Raw genomic sequence first — 21,088 nt, forward strand, 5'->3', positions numbered from 1 at the left:
AAATTTTAATTTTAATTGTACTTTCAGACAAGGAAATGACATACGCTCTCATTCTGGAAAGGGTTGAGGAAATTTCCACCCATCTCTCCGTCATCTCGTGGTGTTCCAGGCTGGTTGCTCATGCTTAGGTTACCAGGAGAGTTCTGCACAGATAGACAGAAGTTTGATTTTACAGTTCAATACGTTTAGCAGACGATGCAAATTGTGCATGAAAATTAGGGCTGTCAATTTGACACATTATTTAAGCAAGAATCGTGTAATAATGTAATTAATGAGCATATCATGTAATTAATTTGATAAAATATTGAATACATTGACAGCCTGATTTAAAATATGAAAACAACTCTTACCTTAGGCATACTGTCCATGTCAGCTGACCCTAAAGAATTAAAAATATACATTTCAGATTTGAAAATTTATATTGTAGACGTATAGTTGCAAAGGCAGTACTTTTAAAAGGCATGATTAATCTCCACTGACCACAAGGGGGCATAAGCATGCAAGGCAAAAATTGACAACAAATCAGGAAAATCGAGCATGAAAGCTGCAATTTCACATTGAATTATGACATGCTTTGATACTCCTCAAGCAAAGTACACAGCACTCAGAGATGTCCAATAGTACTATCTAAAGTGGTTGTTTGTACAAGAGACACTCTTACCTAATGATCCATTCATGTGATGCGGCTCCATTCCCGCCATGCCTCCCATTGGACCGTCTCCTCCAGGACCAATAGGGAACTATCAAACACACACATAATTATGTAAAACACACATTAAATATGATATTACAACAAGTGCAGAGCAGAAAGTACAGTATGAACAAATGCAACTCCAAATGAACTGAGATGCATGTGTGCAAATATAAAAAAATTGTCATGCTGTCTTACATTTTGCCGGTTTCCTCCGGGCGGCACTGCGCTGATCATGGTGTACATATTTTCTCCCGAGTTCGTCGAGTCTGTACAGAAAGAGCCAAACACTCTAGCTCATCGAAAATATTTCAGATAATGCTCCACTGATGGTTGTAAAAAGTATTTGGACACTTTTGGTCAATTGACACATTTTAAATATCACTATATTAGTAAACGCAATAAATAAAATACTTAAATGCATTGTACTTAAAGGCATTTAATATAAAAAAAAACTGTACATACATTCAACATTAATAATGCTTAATTATATAAATATAAATTGAAATAAAAATATATTAAATAAATAAACAATTATATACATGAAGATAAATAATCTTGTATAAAATAGTTGATATATTAAAATCTTTAACACTAAATTTTTTAAACATTTTATTGTTATATTATGCAAGGTTAAATAATATATCAAATTAATAGATATATTGATAAATATAAATAAAATACACATAAATATATATAACATCTTGCACACTTTAAAAGATTGTATATATAAAAGTGCTACTGTCATAATTAAAAAATATATATTAAAAAACACCTTAAACACTTAAATTATTTAACTATAAACATTTCTACTGTTACAGTTAAAAAGTATTTTAAATAAAAATATATGAAATAAATAAATAGAGTTATTGTATGTACAGTATATAAATACATTTTATATAATAACTTGCATATTAAAATCATTAACACTCAAAAACATTTTATTTTTATTGTATTTAAAAACTGCAATGTTAAAATATATACAACTAATAAATATATAGATAAATTCTATATTTTCTATATTACATTTTTTATTTAATTTATATAAATGTATTAAATTTTGTATTTAATTTATATAAATGTAATGTTTTACGATTTATATGTGTGTGTGTGTGTGTGTGTTTTATTCATATTTATCTATATATTTATAACTTGTATCTGTTTTCAACATTGCAGTTTATAAATATAACAATAAAATATAAAAAAAATGTTTTTGAGTGTTAATGATTTTAATATATATATATATATATATATATATATATATATACAATTATTATATCAATTATTATACCCCTCGATATATCTGTTCATTATTATATTCAACTTTGCATGAAAAAACAGTGCAGTCCTACCTGCAGGGCTAGGCATGATGGGAGTCCCTGGGGGCCCTCCTCCACCCGGTGGACCCTGAGGAGGAGAAAAGACAAATATTGTTCTAAATCTCATGTAACACAGTTTAATTAGTTACATTTGAATGCACTTGTGGCATATACATGTGTAAATGTGAGGATAGCCCTGAGTATGTGTGTGTGTTCATGACAGAGGCCTGAGGCCCTTGCTGTGGTCAGCACTGTGCATATCTGCTCTATCCTCCCTCTTCCCAAATCTAATTATCTCTCCTCCTCTCTGCTGACTCGGCTCTGCCTTCCCGAGCACCTCGTCTTGTCTGGCTGCTTTCAGTAAGCTACCACAGCTTCCCCTCCACAAATCATCTCAGCTGGGAGTTACTGACAGCGTTTTAACAGAATAACTTGTGTAAATTCTTAAAACGACATGTTTAATCACACTGCGTATCTTAAATGTGTTTCGATGTATCTGATGTATCTGGTAAGGACTTTCACATGAAGTTACTGGATTTTTACTGGACTTTATATGTGCCTCATTCATGCAAATATATAATATTCTAAATATAATACATTTAACACTATAACAATACATTTTATATATTTATTTTTGAAATATAACAAAAACAATAAAGATATATTTTTAAAAATGTTACAAGATTTACAAGAATAAAACAGTGCCCGGCCAAAAAAAAAAAAGTCGGTGTTTGGATTTACAGAGGCTCTTGCTTTGACCAAAAATAGATGCACCTCTTCATGGAAATAAATGTTGTGATGTTATTTCCATCAAGAGGTGCATACATTTTTGCTCAAGATCTTGTATTGACAATGCAAGAGTCCAGCACTGTGTAAAGTCTCCTCCAGCACATCCCAAAGACTTTCAATGAATTTAAGCTCTGGACTCAGAGGAGAAGATTCATGTGTGAAAATGATTCTTCATGCTCCTCACAACCATTCTTTCACAATCTGAGCCTGATGAATCTTGACATTATCATCGTGAAATATATGGCCATGAAGTGTCTCATACATGGTTGTTTAAGAAATGAAAAGCTACACACTCTTCAGAACTTCTGCCAAACATATAAAATGCTTGAAACATAATAATCACTGCAATAATGATCCAATCATTGACTCTTAAGTATTTGCCTATATAATTAGCTTTTTTTTTTTTTGGCCTGGCAGTATATATATATATATATATATATATATATATATGTATAATTTATTCTTATAATTTGGATCCACTGCTGAGGACACAGGACTATGGAAGAGATCTTGCGATCTGATGAATCTCTTCATGGCTGTTGGAGGTGTGTAAATGGAGAGGGTCACGGCTCTTACCACATAACTCCCTGGAGATGCTGATGAATACGGGATCTTAAATGCCACGTGGATCCGATCAGACAGAAAAACAGAGAGAACGTCAACAAAGCAGATGCTCTTTAAGTGCAAACATTTACGTATCTAAAGCTGTAGTGGCTGACATTTCACAACGAATGATTGTAGAAATGACTCACCGAGTTGGAGTTTGGTGGATTTGGCCACGGTCTTCCTCCGGGACCCCTATAATAAGGCGAGATGTGTTGTACTCATTAACTTTTCTAAGGCTATGGTAGGACATAGTCTTTGTTTTATGGCAAATACATGTTAGTGTAACAAGAAGTATGTACATATTCATCCCAGGCATCCCAGGACCTCCAAGAGCATTGAGTGGTGGTCTCATGCCCCCTCCATATGCCTGGAACAATAATAAAAAAAGAAGAAATGTAGCAAAGAGTCTTTGCACATGGTTTAAATGAGCGATCCAAACCTATGGTCTTACCTGTGGCCCAAGAGGAACCATCCCTCTGGGCGGAGTCATTCTCTGCATAGCTCCGCCCATATTGGGATGACCTGTCCAATCAAAATGGAAATTAGTAAATTAGCAAGTGGCAAACACAGTGAGAAATGAATCTCAAAAGCTTTCAGGAAATGTTTTGAAAAAAATCATATTTCACCACACCCCCAAATAATTATTTATGTCTCTCTATATATTTTAATATAATAACAATGTAAAATGGTATAATAAATGGCAAATTTTCTTATGGTCTGTTCACACCAAGGATGATAACTATAACGATAAATACATAGTTTTAAAAATTGTTATAAATATAAAACAATAGTCCACACTCTAACGATAAACTGCAGCGGGCTTATAATAAACAGAACGATGTCATGCGTTGGTGTGGAGGCTAATATTGTTATTGTTATAGTTATTGTTATTGGTGTTAACAAACTTTAAGGTGAATCTCAAGAAAGAGCCCAAGAAATGTAAAAAAAAAAAAAAAATCACCTAAATGTCTACATTTATTTATTACATTTTATTTATTAAAAATGAATACATTTATAATACCATATTTAATATGGTAATATATGTAGCCTACTTTAATCTACTTTCTTTCTTAAGGTGAATCTCATGTAAGCTATCATGAAATGTAAAAAACCAAACATCTTATCTCTTCCCAAATATTCTATATGTTTCTGAATATATTTGAATATAATAATAATAATAATATATTTCATATGGTAATATTAAATGTTTCCTAAGGTAAATCTCATGAAAGCTGTCAAGAAATGTTGGAAAATGTATAAATAATATTTCACCACACCCTGATTAATATTTTCATGACAATGAATCATCAATAATTGAATCTAATTTCAGTTACTATAAAATAAAAAATCTAAAATCAATTATAAAGTATTAAAACATCGTGGAAGTATTTAATTTATGCTAATTAAAAAAAAAAAACATCATTGTGTCCAGACTTGATTTCCATTACTGCATTACCATAATGAGAATGAGATTTTTTTTTTCCTCCACATTACGGTAATGAGAATTCTGGGGGAAAAGGGCTTAATTGCTAAGAAAATAATGTCATAATGGAGAAAATCTTAACGGCCCTAAAATAGGCTTCGACTTTCTTTATGCAGAATATAATTTCTTAATTTTTTGGTGATAAATATGACCAAACATTTCAAGATGGTTTAATTAATTATTCGCAAACAAACCTTGTTGTCTTGATGGGTCCATGCCACTGGGTAATAACGGCTGGTTTCCAGGGACTCCACCTAATGCCTGAACCAGTGAGATACAGTACGAATTAACATACATTTGTCAACATCGTCCAAGCAGGGGTAGTTAAGGCCCATTAGCTGCCCTTGGGCTATGACATTAGATCAGGACCCAAAATATCACATTCAGGAGAGCGAGACAGTATGACTGGCTGGAAATATAATGTAGAGCCTTAAGCGACAGCAAAAATACTATTAGAGGGAGATATTAGTCTTGGCTAAAAAGTCTTAGTATGACTCACAGCAAGTTAATTAGACAAGACTAAAATAAAACATTTAAAACTCCAATCACTCCACCATCAGTGTGTATTTCTGTACAAACGGATACGCACCTGATTGGGTATTCTGAGAGGTGGTCTGGGGCCGCCAGGATAGCGCGATGACATGAAAGGCTAGAAACAAAGAAGAGATATCACATATGATTAGAATTAGCAAAAAAATCTTACTCTAAAGTCAACATGAAATCAAAATTAAGAATCATTCCTCTGTATTGGCTCAGGAAAACACCATCAGCAGTGACCATACTGATATGTAGTCTTTTTTAAGAACTGTACACACTAACTGAACTAGCTTTCCTTCAGCTCTAGGGGCATTTACTTAAAGCACCAGCAAGATCAATAGCACCGAGAACGTCTCCGGAGAACAGAAAACAATTATTTCCAAGCATCCAACCGAACAAGGCCATTTCCACCTCCACATCTGAGGTGAGATTAAGAAAAAACCCTTGATGACAAAGTAAACATACTATATGTATCTAAGACCACAAGGCTCAAGAAACTAACCATATATAGAATTTTTTCCTTGGATAAGTCAAGATCCTTAATGCCTGCAATTTCGGCAATCCTATAAGATCATTACAAATCACATTGTGCGACATGGATCTGGTACGACATGTATGCAGACTGTACGATGATGACACCTATTGAATTGTAGGCTACGACGCATATAGAAGAATAAAACGTCCTTAGTATGCGCTAGTGGTAAACAAACAGAGCATGATGAATCACACTTTGGCAATTGTGGTTTTTATGTGCGCTGAAAAAAGCTAGGCTAGGGAAAAGAGGCTAACTTGGCATGCTAATATTGCAAATGGAGCTTGAGGTAAGTAGTTTTAAGTTTTAGCGCCATGACGCGTTGATCAATACGCCATTTCATGATGCATTTTTATTGGCTAGTCAGTAGACGTAGGTCGTAGCAACACACTGTAAGATGATCATGATAAATTTCTGACACTGTCAACAATTTTTCGCAGGCTATCTTTGGTCGCAAGACCGTGAAAATGGCCGTCTTTGAACCTCTCTCACTGTACGACATAGGACCACCGATAGGAGCCACAACCACAGAAATCGCCACGATTGGTCATGTTTCGTCTGGAACAGCTCAAAATTGTACAATGTGTCCCAGGCATAACTCTTTCACCGCCATTGACGGAAATTTCTGTGTTTTCACTGTTATACGCTATTGCGCATCTTCTGAAAGAATACAGAAATAAGCGATAAAAAGAGGGGTTTGCGTTAAATAAATGTGACTATATCAGCATGGAATATTGTTTATATAAAAAAGACAAGACTAAAATGTAGTTAAAAAATTAAAACTTTACCAGAAGAGGAGACAAAATATTACAGACTAGTTTTTAACAAGCCTATAGGAGCTCTGAGCTGAGCTCATCTTGCCAAGAGTTTCAATCCCCCGAGTTTTACTTCATCTTTCCAATCTACTCTGCCAAAAATTCGCAGATGATCTGAAAACACCAACAATCATGTATGTTTGAGTTTGACAATCTCAGTTGCGATTCTGCACATAAAACCACATCAAACAATCTGATGAGCTATAGAAAGAATAAAAGTATTCATTTCTTTCTTACTGACCCCAAAGTTTTTATACATAGAGTGCTTGTTGTGACGTTGTACCTTTCTGTAAACAAGTGAAGAGTTAAAAGTGATCAGTTCACAAGGCTTTGGATTCTCATTTCAGAGATCAAAGCTCAGACGAGGGGCCAATCTGTCTCAGAGCCAACATCTATCCATAATTAAGGGCAATGAGAATCAGTCATTATTATGTGAAAATTGGACATCTTCACACTGTTTTCATGAAAATGCACGCTTTGTTCATCAAAGCGAACGTAGACTTGGAGAGAGATCATGTTGTGACCTGAATGTGCTAGATATGTTTTTCTGGAAATTTCAGCCATATTTCTGTGTATCTGTGCAGCTCTTATAAAATACATGCAGAATTACAGAGATGTTGATGTCTAAACAAAAGGTTGGTCAGTATTAATACTTCTTACTTCAATGCTACATAAGGAATATTTCCGTAAACAAAAAAGTAAGAGTAAGTTTGGATTTTCCTGTGCCGTTAAACAGTCGCGATCACCTAAAGAGGTAACCATAGCAACAGCAGGCTGCTCCCTCTCTGTGCTCAGGATCCATATTGGCGGATGCATCGATAAAACATAAATACTGTCATTATCTATGACTTTATTAGATTTACATTTCACATTTATTAAGGGTTCTCACACTTTTTGACCAATGCACTTTCTATTAGAGTGATTGCAGCATTTGTGCATGGTTAAAAGCATTTTGATTCAAACCGATTCACTAATGAATAATTCAGACCATTTTAAACCATTTGACTGATCTCTCACAAAGTTTTACTCAACACAAGATCAGTGGAATCTAGATAAATGCAATATTGTAGAGCAGAACGAAACTAGAAATACATTTAAAACTGTTTTCCCAAGTTATTTCCAGGAATTTGCTAAGTTTTGATGTTTTGGCTAACAGTTTGGACCTGAAAAATGACTTAAAGGGTTAGTTCACCCCAAAATGAAAATTCTGTCAGTAATTACTCACCCTCGTGTTGTTCCAACCGCGTAAGACCTTCGTTCATCTTCGGAACACAAATTAAGATATTTTTGATGAAATCTGAGAGCTGGATCACTCCTCCTGCAGGCTTATGTATTATAAATGTATTATTATTATGTATTAAAGACATCGTTAATATAGTCCAAGTGACTCCAGTGGCTCAATCTTAAGTTTATAAAGTGACGAGAATACTTTTTGTGCGCAAAAACAAACAAAAATAACGACTTTATTCCACTTTTCATTTCCTTCTCTCTGGACCTCGAGTTTTTTTTTACGAAGTGTAATAGCGTAGCGTGTCTGTGTTTCACGTCACCACGTATCACACATGACCAGAGTCGCTCAATAGTGAGCCTACGTGGTGACGTGCAACACAGACGCGCTTCGCTTAAACACTACGCAAAAAGACTCGAGGTCCAGAGAGAAGGAAATGAAAAGTGGAATACTTTTTGTTTGTTTTTGCGCACAAAAAGTATTCTTGTCGCTTTATAAACTTAAGATTGAGCCACTGGAGTCACTTGGACTATATTAACAATGTCTTTAATACATTTTCTGGGCCAGCAAGTTAAGGTGTCCATAAGCCTGTGGAGGAGTGATCCAGCTCTCAGATTTCATCAAAAATATCTTAATTTGTGTTCAGAAGATGAACGAAAGTCTTACGGGGTTGGAACAACATGAGGGTGAGTAATTACTGACAGAATTTTCATTTTTGGGTGAACTAACCCTTTAATTATATATAAGCAGGGCTTGACATTCACTTTTTTGCTCACTAGCCACATGTGTCTAGTGGTTTTCCAAAGTTACTAGCCACTCAGCATTTTCACTGGCCACAATTTTGACATTGATACCATAGGAAAAAACTGCTATATAGATATTTTTAATATTATCTCATAATTTGGCAGCCGGTATATTAGGCTGCTGTCACTTTAAGACCTGACACACGGATCCATCATACTGTTTTAAATAGCCAATATACTTAATGTGCACGCATTTTGGTTGTGAGCACAAAATCTATGGGAATGAGTAAAATGATGCTCAATACGCACAATCCCTCGCCGAAATTCAAGCCCTGTAACACCAACAATATTCATCCGGAAACAAATTAAATGAGTGAGTTAAGGGACGCGGGTTTGTGTGTCACTCGCTGTCAGAGAGATGAGAGAGCGAGAGGGTGTATCCTGTGGAAGTGTTTTAGATATTTCAGTATATTTTTGTATATTCACTAGATTGCACGTAGAACATTATTTTAGATGCCTTTTTAAAAGACTACAACTGAAAAGTGTATATTATATAAAATTCAACCAGCCAAAGTAGGAGTGACTGCGTAACACGCCACTGCTGAAATACACCCGCATTTGGCGGGTGTTAATGTCAAGCCCTGTATAAAGTTATATTTTAATTTTCTGAAATCTAGATCATGATGTGCCCATACTAGAATAAGAGTGTGTGTGTATCTGTCTCTCTGCCGGGAGCCGTATCACAGTAACTCTATGTGAGAAGCGGTACATGCTCTCAGGGATCTGGCTCGGTGTCTCAGTGCTGTCTGACATGCTCACCGCGGCCCTGGACGCCTCACAGTCACTGATTAATTATGGACCGAGGTGAGAGGCCTGCATTTGTCCTGTTTAATAATGGATGAGTGAGGTCTGTGGACTTCACCGAGGTGAACAGAAAGGTCTCCTTACAGGTAGAACCAGCAAGAGAGTACATTCTCAGCCCATGTTTACTACCCTCAGGTTACAAGCCGTGCTGATCAGGAACCAAAATTTTAAAGTACCGTATATATACCGCCGCCGACCACAAGCACGGACCCCAGATCATCGGTCTATGATGTTTTATGAATGCCTGCCCAGGTCTAATATCTAAAAGCCAGAATAAAATGGAACAGGTCATTCATTAATCTAATATCTGTCCACTGCATTATTCATGACTTAAGCTTCCTAAAAATAACACACCGGCACAATCTTTCATCTCTCTAACAGGTTTTGGCAAAACAAGAAGGTGATCCGGCTTAAGGCTGGAATTTGGAGTGTGTCCGTACATGCCAGTAGACTAGTCTATTTTTATAACAAAGTGAACAAGCATCAGAGACTAATATCAAGGATGCACTGACTCAAGGATAGACATTTTTGGCAGAAATTATGATTTATTTTTTTCGCGGCCGATAAATGATAATGTAAATCTATTCTTGTTATTTTAAAGCTTTCCAATCTAGAACTGGTTCAAAACATCAAGACATAATATAATATAATATAATATAATATAATATAATATAATATAGGCATATTCAGACCATATAATATTTATATAATTAAAACATTTATATTATATTAATATTTGTCCATCAGTCATGCTGTACATTACCTTATATAATAGATATAGGCATATTCAGACCAATAATGACAATTAGAAAAATGATTATGCAAGATATATCAGTACCATATCTTTTATCTGCCAATATTCAAAGAAACATTTATGCATCTTTCATAATGTACATTATAATATCATGATGCATACATTCTCTTTTATCCTATAAAGTATTTATTTTAGTTAAAAACAAAGTATACATTTATAATATCGACCATTTATCAGCTATATGCCATAATAATATTTATATAATACATATTAAATTAAAAAAGAATTTCAGCTCATCGATGTCAAATTTCAACAACAGTGCACTCCTAAAAAGGATAATATTTGTGATACAGACATACCATTATATTGAGTATCCCTAAATAAATATAAAAATCTAGACACTAAATCTAGACCCGCTGCACCCCCTCGATGGGTAGATAAGGTATAAATATGTTTCTGATGATGTTAAAGCGTAACGCAGGTGTACCTCTGAGGGTTCTGCCCCAATTACAAGCTTTTTGACCCAGCATATCCATCGAATGTTCTTCTGTCTACAAGTTTTGCACATCATTGCTTTGCTGCTGCAAATAAAATAGCTTGAAACCATGGATAAAGACGGAGAACTCCAGAAGCTTCCCTTGGGTGAATCATCTCCATTAGTCTGGTGGGAGAGCAGTATCTCACACTCGGAGGAGAGTAATACCCAGCATGCTTCACTCTGACTCTAATCAGCAGGATCTCTAAGGCCTCCAGCCCTGCTGCAGTACCATCTATTCCCCGTTATCAAGTTACATCAAATTATGCCTATGAAATATTAAGTGCTGCTGGACACCCGTTCCGCCCAGTAGAACGCAAAGAGACGAATCACTGATATCCAAAGAGCACAAAAAGCTCAAAAAGTTGTATGAAAGTCACTACATTTGATTCAAAGAAAACAGCTCAAGCACATTTTCCATCAAAGCATTTGCATTTATATATATATATATATATATATATATATATATATATATATATATATATATATATGTGTGTGTGTGTGTGTATATATAATTAAAGTCCAAAAGTTCCATTTCATTTAGAAAAACATGTCACATCATGAAAGAAAAATAAAAGTTTTTTTTTAAATTTTCTAAAATTTTTTTTGAATCTCAGATGGTTATACATCAAATGATACAGATGATTTTTTGCAATCAGAACTAAATTTAGCTGGAAAAACAATTATTGGAAGGCCAAGCACTCAAAAATTAATTCAGACATAATTTGTATGAATGTCACTACATTTAAAAAGAAAAAAGCTTATTCACAGACCTTTTCAGAAAAAAAAGAAGATTAGGTTTGAAGTGATAAAACAATAGGTATAGGCCTGGTTTTACAAACAGGGCTTAGATTAAGCCAGGATTAGGCCTTAGTTCAGTTAGGACAATTAAGTAGCTTTTATAAACGTGCCTTAGAAAAAAAAAACATTACTGGTGTGAATCTTGAGACAAAACAACAGCATTGACATATTTTAAGATATATCAGTGCAAGCTAGTTTAAACCTTGTTTGTGAAACTGGGAGATAATGTTCAAACAAAGATAAAAAGTGATAATGGCACATGTTCATAGTTAATTTGACTTCATACATCAACTAAAAATTCATCAAAACACCAAGTGATTAAAACACTGATCAAAAACGATAAAGAGAAGTGGAGTAAGTAAAGACAAACGGTTGAGTGACAGTGTCATGAGGCTCTCGGGCCTTCGGGAGGCACTGTTACGCTAAACTTCTCTGTTTGATCTAATGACAGTCTGTTGGAAATCAAAGACTGTTGCAGAGGCTGATTCACGACAACAAAGACAAAACAATAGAAAAACTTATTTGAAACGCTCCATTATGATACTGCCTTCTCCGTTGATCATATTTTCCATCATTAAAACCTCAACAATACCACAATGCTAATGGCATGTCTCATCACAGATGCTCAGGTTGTAGAACATGTTGTATATATTAATATGTATATATTTATGCATGAACATACACATTCTGATTGCGCCCGCTGATTTAACAAGGCTTAAACAGATGGCACTTTAAAGTCTCAATCCTTTAGTGCCGAAAGCCAAGAATCAAGTTTAGGAACTGGATGATCCGATGAGTGTTTCTGACACAAAATCATTTCCAGCACAGATGTGCTGCAGTAGAGCAACCACAGCGCATCCGCAGAACACCTTACTGACAAACCATCTGACTGAATTACTCAAACTTACACCCACCTATACAGACATACAGTATATATGCATTCTGTAGAGTCTGCATTCACTCTGCTCACATTCACAGGCCCGATTGATCTGTGTGTTTCTTCATACTGTCTGAGTTTTAAGATTAAAAAGGCTAGAAAATACTTGTCCTCATTTGACCACATGGAAGAGGGGGACGCGTTTGTTACAACCCAGCAGTGTTCGGGAAGATACTTTCAAACCACAAGACAAATTTAAAGTCAACATGACAAAAATTGACCCAATTTACTTTCTTAATACTGTCTTCAGAGTCTTTATCAAAATATAATTAGCTTGCTCCGTCTCTGAAACGGATGATCCAATGATTATGATCCAATCAATTCCTGAAAGTTGTTTCAATCAGAAATATGTCACATCATGAAAGAAAAATAGTGTGTTTTCATGTTTTATGGGGACTTTCCATAGACATAATGAATTCTGTCAGGGTCACTATCGTCAAATACGATTGACAATTAGCATACAGTTTGGATTGGCGGTATGGTTCTGTTCTGGGCAAGCATGGATATCCTAGCATGGATAAGAGCAGGAGAACAGCGATAACCCCCCTTAGGATAAACAGAACAGAACCAACATGAATGTACTACAGATATCATTGTCAATATTTTAATGTACAACATAATTCGAGAATTTAGTCTGATTCAAAGGGAATCAGAATGCCAAATCCTGACTGACGAGAGGAGGAGCTGGGGAGGGAGGAGGGTAATTCGCTCCTGAGAAACACGATAGCAGCTTATAATACTGAAGAGCTTATATATGTATACAGTGATAGGCATCGTATTCCTATAGGTAGACGTGGACCAGCTGAGAGTCAGCTGATGCGAGCTTGACTAACGTGACCTGCCAGATTTTCAATTTTTTTATACTGAACAAACTGTATCTTCTATCCTCCTTCACAAATCCTGCCCCTAAACCCATCATAGAAAACTTTCTGCATTTTTACATTTTCAAAAAACATCACTTAGTATGATTTATAAGCTGTTTTCCTCATGGGGATCAAAAAATATCCCCACAAGGACAAGGATTTGGGCAAAGACAAGGACTTGCACTTATGATTCTTTCACTTAAACAATATAAAATTGTATAAATTATTCTTGAACCGACCAAAGTGTGTAAAGGGAGAAGGTTACATTAAAAACATACATTTAGCATAAAATTTTGATGTTAAATCCACTATTGTTTTTTTATAGAATTGTTCTATAGTCTATGCAGAATTTAATGAAACTACACATCAGAAGTAACTAATTAAATTACAAAAAAATTAAGAGTAATCCCTTACTTTACTTTTTCAAGAGTAAATTACTGTAATTAGATAACTTTTTGGATAATTACACCCAAAAATGGCGAGGAGAAGTGAAATGTCCTCACTTGTTAGTTGTCATCATTATATTTCACTATATAAGTGAGGATATTTGGCCAAACCTGTACACACACACACACACACACACACACACACACACACACACATACACACACACAAAATATATAAAAACTGCCAAATTAAGAGAATCAAACCTTGTAGTCTCTGTGTAGAATCAATGATTTCATTTAGTTCATGTACATGAACCCTCTGAATTCACTAAATGTAAATGCCTTCCCAATGCATCATATGAGAGAAATTTTTTGGAAAACAAGTTTACAATCTCGCTCAGCTGTACAGCAGTATGTGCAATAAAATTTAGCATTTCCGTTCAGCACTTCCCATTTTGGCATACTGCGCCGCTTCATAGCGTATTATTCCATCTTTCATACAGACGCACATACTGTTTCCACGAGAGAAAGTAACATTAGGTCATGCCATCAGCCACGGGGCACTGGAGGGCGAGGGCCAGCTGGGAATTAGGTGTTGCTCTGAGAACACATTTTAAGGGCAGGACAGGACGTCTCGGGGGACAGTACCGTCTTTGAGCGAGAAATGACACGCCTCAGTGTTCTTAGAGAGGAGAGAGTGGGAGTGAAGAGAAAGTTAAGGATGAGAGGCTGGAATGGAGCAGAATGCGGATGCAGCGCCTTTAATAATGCATCTGCTGCTCTTCTGCTCTCGTTGCCCCGGAATCATCTCGGCTTCAACATCCTTCACCTCGTTTCTGTGCATGTGTGGTCCCAGAGCCCCCCCGCTAGTCTGAACCTCATCAGAAATGCTCCAGCAATTCGCCAACACATGGCCAACATATTTTAAAGGGTTAGTCGTCGTCCCCCCAATCCCCCACCATGAGGATTCTGTCATCATTTACTCAACCTCATGTCGTTCCATGTTCATTTTCTTTCTTCCGTGGAACTTTTTTTGGAGATTAACAGCAACCATTATGGAAAAGAGAACTCTGGATGTTCTGCAATGGATCTTCATTTGTGTTCTTCAGAAGAAAGAAAGACAAACGACACTGTAAGGCCCGCCCAATTGGCCCAACGATGGTTTCCAATGGCGGGTGAAGGTTTACTGCGTGTTAGTGTCTTTTCAGCGTGGCAAAGTAATTTTATCACAACCTCAAATTTAGGTTGGAATGTCAATTGGTTATTGGTCATTTATACTATAATAGTTTAGCTACGCATTTGATTATTCTATTTAACTCTTTCCTCATATTGTACTCGTTCATTTGTGTGCCAAAGTTGCACATGATCCTCACACCAGCCGTTTTATTTTTATTCACAAACTCGCCAGTTTTGGTCACTAGACAGAGGTAATTGACTATACTGTTTAGAAGGCCGTATTCAAGCTTACTCTATCTAAAAGTATTTTGTTAAGTCCCCGTAGATCTGTATACACTTGAATTAAAGCAAGACTATCTCTAGTCAGAGGTCATGACCACTACTACAGATATACAGTAAGCCGACCAATATTACTTCTCTGGTATTAGCTATGGTTTAGTTATGCCGTGGTTTCCCACATACACTTAACTAGAGTAACATTACATTAAACAGAGGTAAGACTATTTAGGTTGGTCGATCAACATTTTGTTGTCCTGAACGGAAAGCCTTTACAATCTTGTACACTTGTACACAAAGTACACTTGATCTAGTGCCAAGTGTTAGCCGGATCTCTAAAATCGCAGTTGTTGAGCCCTATGCTCCTCTCAAAACTGGACTCTAGTCCGTTCTAGTCTAGTAAACCTGACGCAGATTTGTGGTAACAATGGATACACGTAATCTACATCAAATACAATAAAGATGAATACCTAACTCAGGAAAATAGTATACATAATGCTGAGTGTCTGAAAGACATTTAGCATTACGGGCTGATCTGATTGCATCTGAAACATCTCTTTAAATACTCAGACCAAGACGGATACCTCTTTCAAATAGAAACGTGCTAACAATGGGTTTACACCTTTTGAGGACAGGATGTCACTTGCATGAAAGATCCACCCTTCTCTGCAAGCAAGATATCTCTAAACTCTTAAAAACTTTATTACCTTTTGGTTTACTACTTTGGGAATGGGACCTTCATACCAGTCACACTGAGACATTTCAAATGATACCAAACATGTATAGTGTTGTATGATAATTGTTCACATTAAACCATATAGATCTTTGGGTGAATTTCAGATGATCTCAGTATGTGGAGAGAAGAGATGGGGGAAGAGGGGGTCAAGGGAAAGAGATATAGATTAAGACGACACTGAGGGGAGACTTGCGTCTAGGATGGGGATGTTAATTTCCCAGGAGATAGTTTAAATGTTAATTTCCAGAAACATCCTTTGTCTTCTAGGGGAGTTGTCATTCCTCAAACAGACGGCCTGGCATTTTCTAGTTTCTCTAACAATGTAAATGACAGAATTTAAATTTTTTGGGTGAACTACTCTTTTAATATACAAAATAGACGACAATCGTGCAAATGTACACACGGAGAAAAATCAATGGTTGATAACCAAGACAGACTGTTCCAGTCAAACACCACGGGAGGCAGATGAGCCTTTGTTGAGCCACTTAAGAAAGATGATTTGATCTTCTTAGCTTATCGTTCTATTAGACGAGCACCATTAGCGATCTGCGGGAGATTCCTGTGCCCCCTGCCACAAGCTTCGAGATCTGCTTCAGTCAGTCAGTCTGTTGGAATCCTGTCGCTCTTAATCAAACCAATTACGACACACTGGGTGTCAAATACTACATCTCCTTAGGATGGGGACGTTACGCACAAAGACGTCTGATTTATAAGCGCTCCTTAAGCTGACGGGACTGATTTAAGAACTCTTCGTCTAAAGCGAAACCTCATATGTCAACACAGGTGTTGAGTTACACAAACTGTGGCGGTAAACACAGCCCCTGGAGGAAGTTTCCGTTTTCCTTCAGTAATGAGTGTTCAGTGCATCTGGGTCAAAGCGTTACATCACATCTGCCCATCTTTCCATCAAACAGGTGATTCAAGGCCATAAGCACACCAAATCAAAATGAACAAAGCATTCCACACTTTACTAAGCGTTCCACACTCACCTAAATGTGAACGGCAGAAAAGCACATCTCAATCTTTTCCATAGATCACTACACCAGGCCACACCAATTTTCTCTGAGGCGGACTTCACAATCGCACCGCATACGTAAGAATGAACAGAAGAACATTTGTTCAGAATGAACCATTCAGCCTTCAAGAACTAAGCCACATGTGTTTTGTTATGGCTCACGGAGACAGAATTAAGAGGATTCAAAGACACATTCGTCCTAAAATACAAGAGTGAGAGTTGATAAAAGGAATATGAGTATGTACACGCAAGTTATGCTTAGTCACTCTGAGTCTGTGCAATATGACTCGCATGCAAACTACCAGACCAAAAAAAAAAAAAAAAAAAAAAAAACTTTCAAGCTCATATTTATGATTGTGTGAGCTTTAGGAAAACTCATTTAATGTACAAATGGGTAGATGAAATGGTTTTATGCTCTTTTTAATGCCCTAAAATACACAGAAACCTAAAATATACATTTTCAATATACAGAACCTAAAATACACATTTTCCATATTAATTTAAAATTTAATTTAACCAAAATGTTGAAGTTTGAAAGAAAATGTATATTATTGTTATTTTTTAGTAATTATGGAAAGTGTATATTTTAGATTCTGTGACTGGTCAACATTTATTTATTTTAAGTTTTTCAACATTTTTGAAGTTCACTTACATTGTCCAACATTAATATTAAGTTTTATTAATGTAAACATAATAATTATACAATAATTTGATACAAATGAATGATACAGAAATGTTAAAATCGTTAAAATCATGTCAACTACCCAAATACACTAAGGGCCAGATTTACTAACATCTTTTGGGGGTTTCACACAGTGAAAAATTAAGTGTGGACACAGTTATTTTTGCGGCTGACCTTATTGCATATTCATTTGTAGGAGTTTCCCCTTTCAGATGCAAAATTTATGGGAGGAGAGTATTTAAATGAATCATGCCAGATGATTTACTAAGGTTTGCGCTAGTCAATTTACTGGTATTTGCACCATTTTTTAAAAAGCATGTCTTAAACCAAATGCTAATTTGCGCTACTCTTGGTAGATTGCATTTGCCATTATGGAAATGATCCAGCTCCATCTGTGGTAAGTCAAGTCAAGTCTATATATATATACAAGTATATTTGTATAGCGCTATAAGTATATTTGTATAGGTAACTGATGTAGGTGAGGGAGGAACGGTGGGGGAAAGAAGGTGGACAAGCTAGTGATAGGAGGTGGAAAAGGGCTGGTGAAAGGAAACGGACGAGACCCTGGAGGCGATGATGGTAGTTGCCCAGTTACCGAGACCCATAGCACAGTTGGGACGACAGCCCACAGTGGAGTCGAAGCCACGTTGTAAAGGGGACCGCCAAAATCCGGGTGACAACCAACGGGATGAGCCGATGGATCCCAGGGCTCAGCTGAAAAGCCAATGGTATTGAGCGACACCACTGGCACTGGAGATCAAGGCGGAGTCGCAGCGACGAGGAGCCAGAGTGCCCAAGGACAGAGGGCAGGAGGAACCCGCTGTAGCCGTAGGGGTGGAGGGACTGAGTGCAGTGGAAGACTCTCAAGTTTGTGGTGGAAGTAAAGCGACAACTGACCAAGGAGGAGCCGGTGGGACGAGGGAACCCGGTGGAGCCGCAAGGTCAAGGGTATCTGGTAGAGCCAAAGGTGGGCTCACACCCCTGGTCAGACACACTCTGGGACACTGGCTCTGGGGCCATGGTTGGCACTGTCCCTTCCTTTTCGGGCTCTAGCTCACTCATCCCGGTGGGCTGTCACTCTCCGTCTCCGGAGGGCTCTTGCGAAGTCTCCGAGGTCGAGGGTGGTGGTAGGTTGGACTCTAGCTGTAGTCTGGATTCGGGGTAGACACTCTCCAGACACTGGATGATGGCCTCCCTCCAGTCTAGTCACTGGGTGTCTGGGAGGTCTACTGGCTGGTGGTAGTTGGCCCTGATCCAAAACAATGATATCAGGGCATAATCGTCAAAGGGCGCGCCGATGGCGAGACGACAGAACTGTTCAGTATAATCTATGAAATCGTGGCCCTTCTGGGTTACAGCAGTAAACTTTGCTACATAGTCAATTTTTTCTTGGTCGGTTGTTCTGTTATATAGATGAAGGTCCAAAGATAATGAAGAGTCAGAAAGCTTCCAAATACTAGGTAATTTAATGATAAAATAAACTCTGAATAATCCAGCACGTGCAACAGTGTGCTCAAAACACAAACAACAACCGACAAAGTACTGAGGAAACAAAGTAACTCAAGTATACAATGATAACAAACTCAAACACGAACAGCTGTGATGATTAAATGAATATCCATGGTAACAAACAAGTGGTGGGAAACGTGAACAAAGACAGCAGGAAATAAAGATAAGCAAACTAAAAGTCCATGAGAATGAAAACTAAACTGACAGTTCGTGACACATACTAGATTTGCATTATGTCTATGAATCTGTGAGCATGAAGTATGCAACTTTGCAGTATAAAACCACAAAACACCTCAAGGAATACTATTTCCACAATGCAATGTACTCAACTTGACCATCCATAGCATGAAGTAGAGCTGGGTTAAAAATATTGATTTCTTGATTTTAATCGATTCTCATTTTGATGAACCAGTAATGACTCTTAAATCCCAAGAATATATCTTTTAGTCTATGCTGTTTTCAGTTGATGCACAAACAAACTTCACTAAGCATTATTTGTAGCGCCTCCCATCCAATAAATTAAAATGAGCTTTGTGCTTTGTTACTTTTGATATGAAACAAAGTCTCAGCTTTCAAAATCTTTCAAAAACAAAATCTTATAACAAAATTCAGACAATAAATGGGGTTTTGGCGCTCTTTAATGTGGCGTGACAGATCGCTGTAGCACCTCAGTTCAGTTTTTACTAATTATAGCATGAAATAAACATGAAATCATATCATTAAATTCCTCAATTAGTGTTTCAACTGTGGAAAGACGTCAATAAAACAGCTTGTAAACAATGCCACCTAACATTACATTTACCTCAGGAAAGCCATTAAATGTCCATATCTCGATAGTTAGCAAGAAAATATTAATTGATATAGAATAAAATTAAATCGAAATTATCATGAAATTTGTTAATACACAGCCCTAGTATGAAGTAAGCAGTCCGCCAGTATATTATATATATATATATATATATATATATTTTTTTTTTTTACCTTCTGATATATGGCAGTTAAGAATGCCGGGATCATAGCTCTCCATAGCTATGCAGCATATGCATGTATATGTATGTGTGTACCTGAAAGAAGCCCGGAGGAACGGGGCCGACTGGCATACCCTCTCCTGGGGGCATGTTTCCAAGGACAGGACTCGGAGCTGCCGCTGCACTCTGCAATCACAAATACACACACAATTCCAGTTAAACAGCACCTCCAAACACACACACATACAGCTAGCAGCTAGTAACACTGCACTGTGATGGTCATTCACCACTCAAGGACAAACACACACACCCATAAACAAACACTCCCTGGAAGCCAAAATCTACATCTCTTAGACAGACACATGGATACTGTCAACAGCTGCTAACCACCAGAAGAACTGGCTTTCTGTCTGAAAACGCATTCAGCTGCCTCCGAAAAAATAAAAGAAAGCAGGCAGGGATGGTAGAGGTCAGATGGCAGGCCAGAAAGACATGAAATGAGACAGGATTACTCTGTCTGAGGCTGCAGAGAGCCACGGGCGGCCCCAGACCCCATGCAGGGAGCTAATGAGGGAGCCGTTTAGGTTTCTGTGCTAGACTCCGTAAACCGCACACTCAACGCTCGAACAGAACAGGCAGAGGTGGATGGATGACGGGCCGGCCCGTTGACCTTACGTCTCCCTCTGGTGATGTCGAAACTCTGCTGCAACCCAATTCATTCCTCATATTTTCAAATTAATAAAATAAATAAATGTTGTTATTATTATAATAAAATATTATTAATAAAATATGCAAACAAATATGTATGTATATATAATGATAAATAATAAATAATTATATACA

General features: G+C 36.9%; 1 protein-coding gene across 5 annotated transcripts in view; it reads right to left on the bottom strand.

Moving 5' to 3' along the window:
- The window catches only part of ssbp2b (single stranded DNA binding protein 2b), a 76,018-nt gene that overhangs the window by 2,265 nt on the left and 52,665 nt on the right, over window positions 1-21,088 (bottom strand). For all 5 annotated transcript variants that reach the window (XM_081354485.1, XM_081354484.1, XM_081354487.1 and 2 more), the window contains 12 exons: window positions 20,342-20,431; window positions 5,478-5,537; window positions 5,083-5,149; window positions 3,857-3,927; window positions 3,705-3,772; window positions 3,552-3,597; window positions 3,376-3,411; window positions 2,044-2,098; window positions 890-960; window positions 662-740; window positions 351-379; window positions 45-143 (listed from right to left, as the gene is read on the bottom strand). In XM_081354485.1, coding sequence (XP_081210611.1) covers window positions 45-143; window positions 351-379; window positions 662-740; window positions 890-960; window positions 2,044-2,098; window positions 3,376-3,411; window positions 3,552-3,597; window positions 3,705-3,772; window positions 3,857-3,927; window positions 5,083-5,149; window positions 5,478-5,537; window positions 20,342-20,431 — 771 coding nt within the window. The remainder of the gene's footprint in view (window positions 1-44; window positions 144-350; window positions 380-661; window positions 741-889; window positions 961-2,043; window positions 2,099-3,375; window positions 3,412-3,551; window positions 3,598-3,704; window positions 3,773-3,856; window positions 3,928-5,082; window positions 5,150-5,477; window positions 5,538-20,341; window positions 20,432-21,088) is intronic.

This window comes from Scardinius erythrophthalmus (genome assembly GCF_964197995.2).
Source record: "Scardinius erythrophthalmus genome assembly, chromosome: 23".
In the NCBI taxonomy this organism is placed as follows: domain Eukaryota; kingdom Metazoa; phylum Chordata; class Actinopteri; order Cypriniformes; family Leuciscidae; genus Scardinius; species Scardinius erythrophthalmus.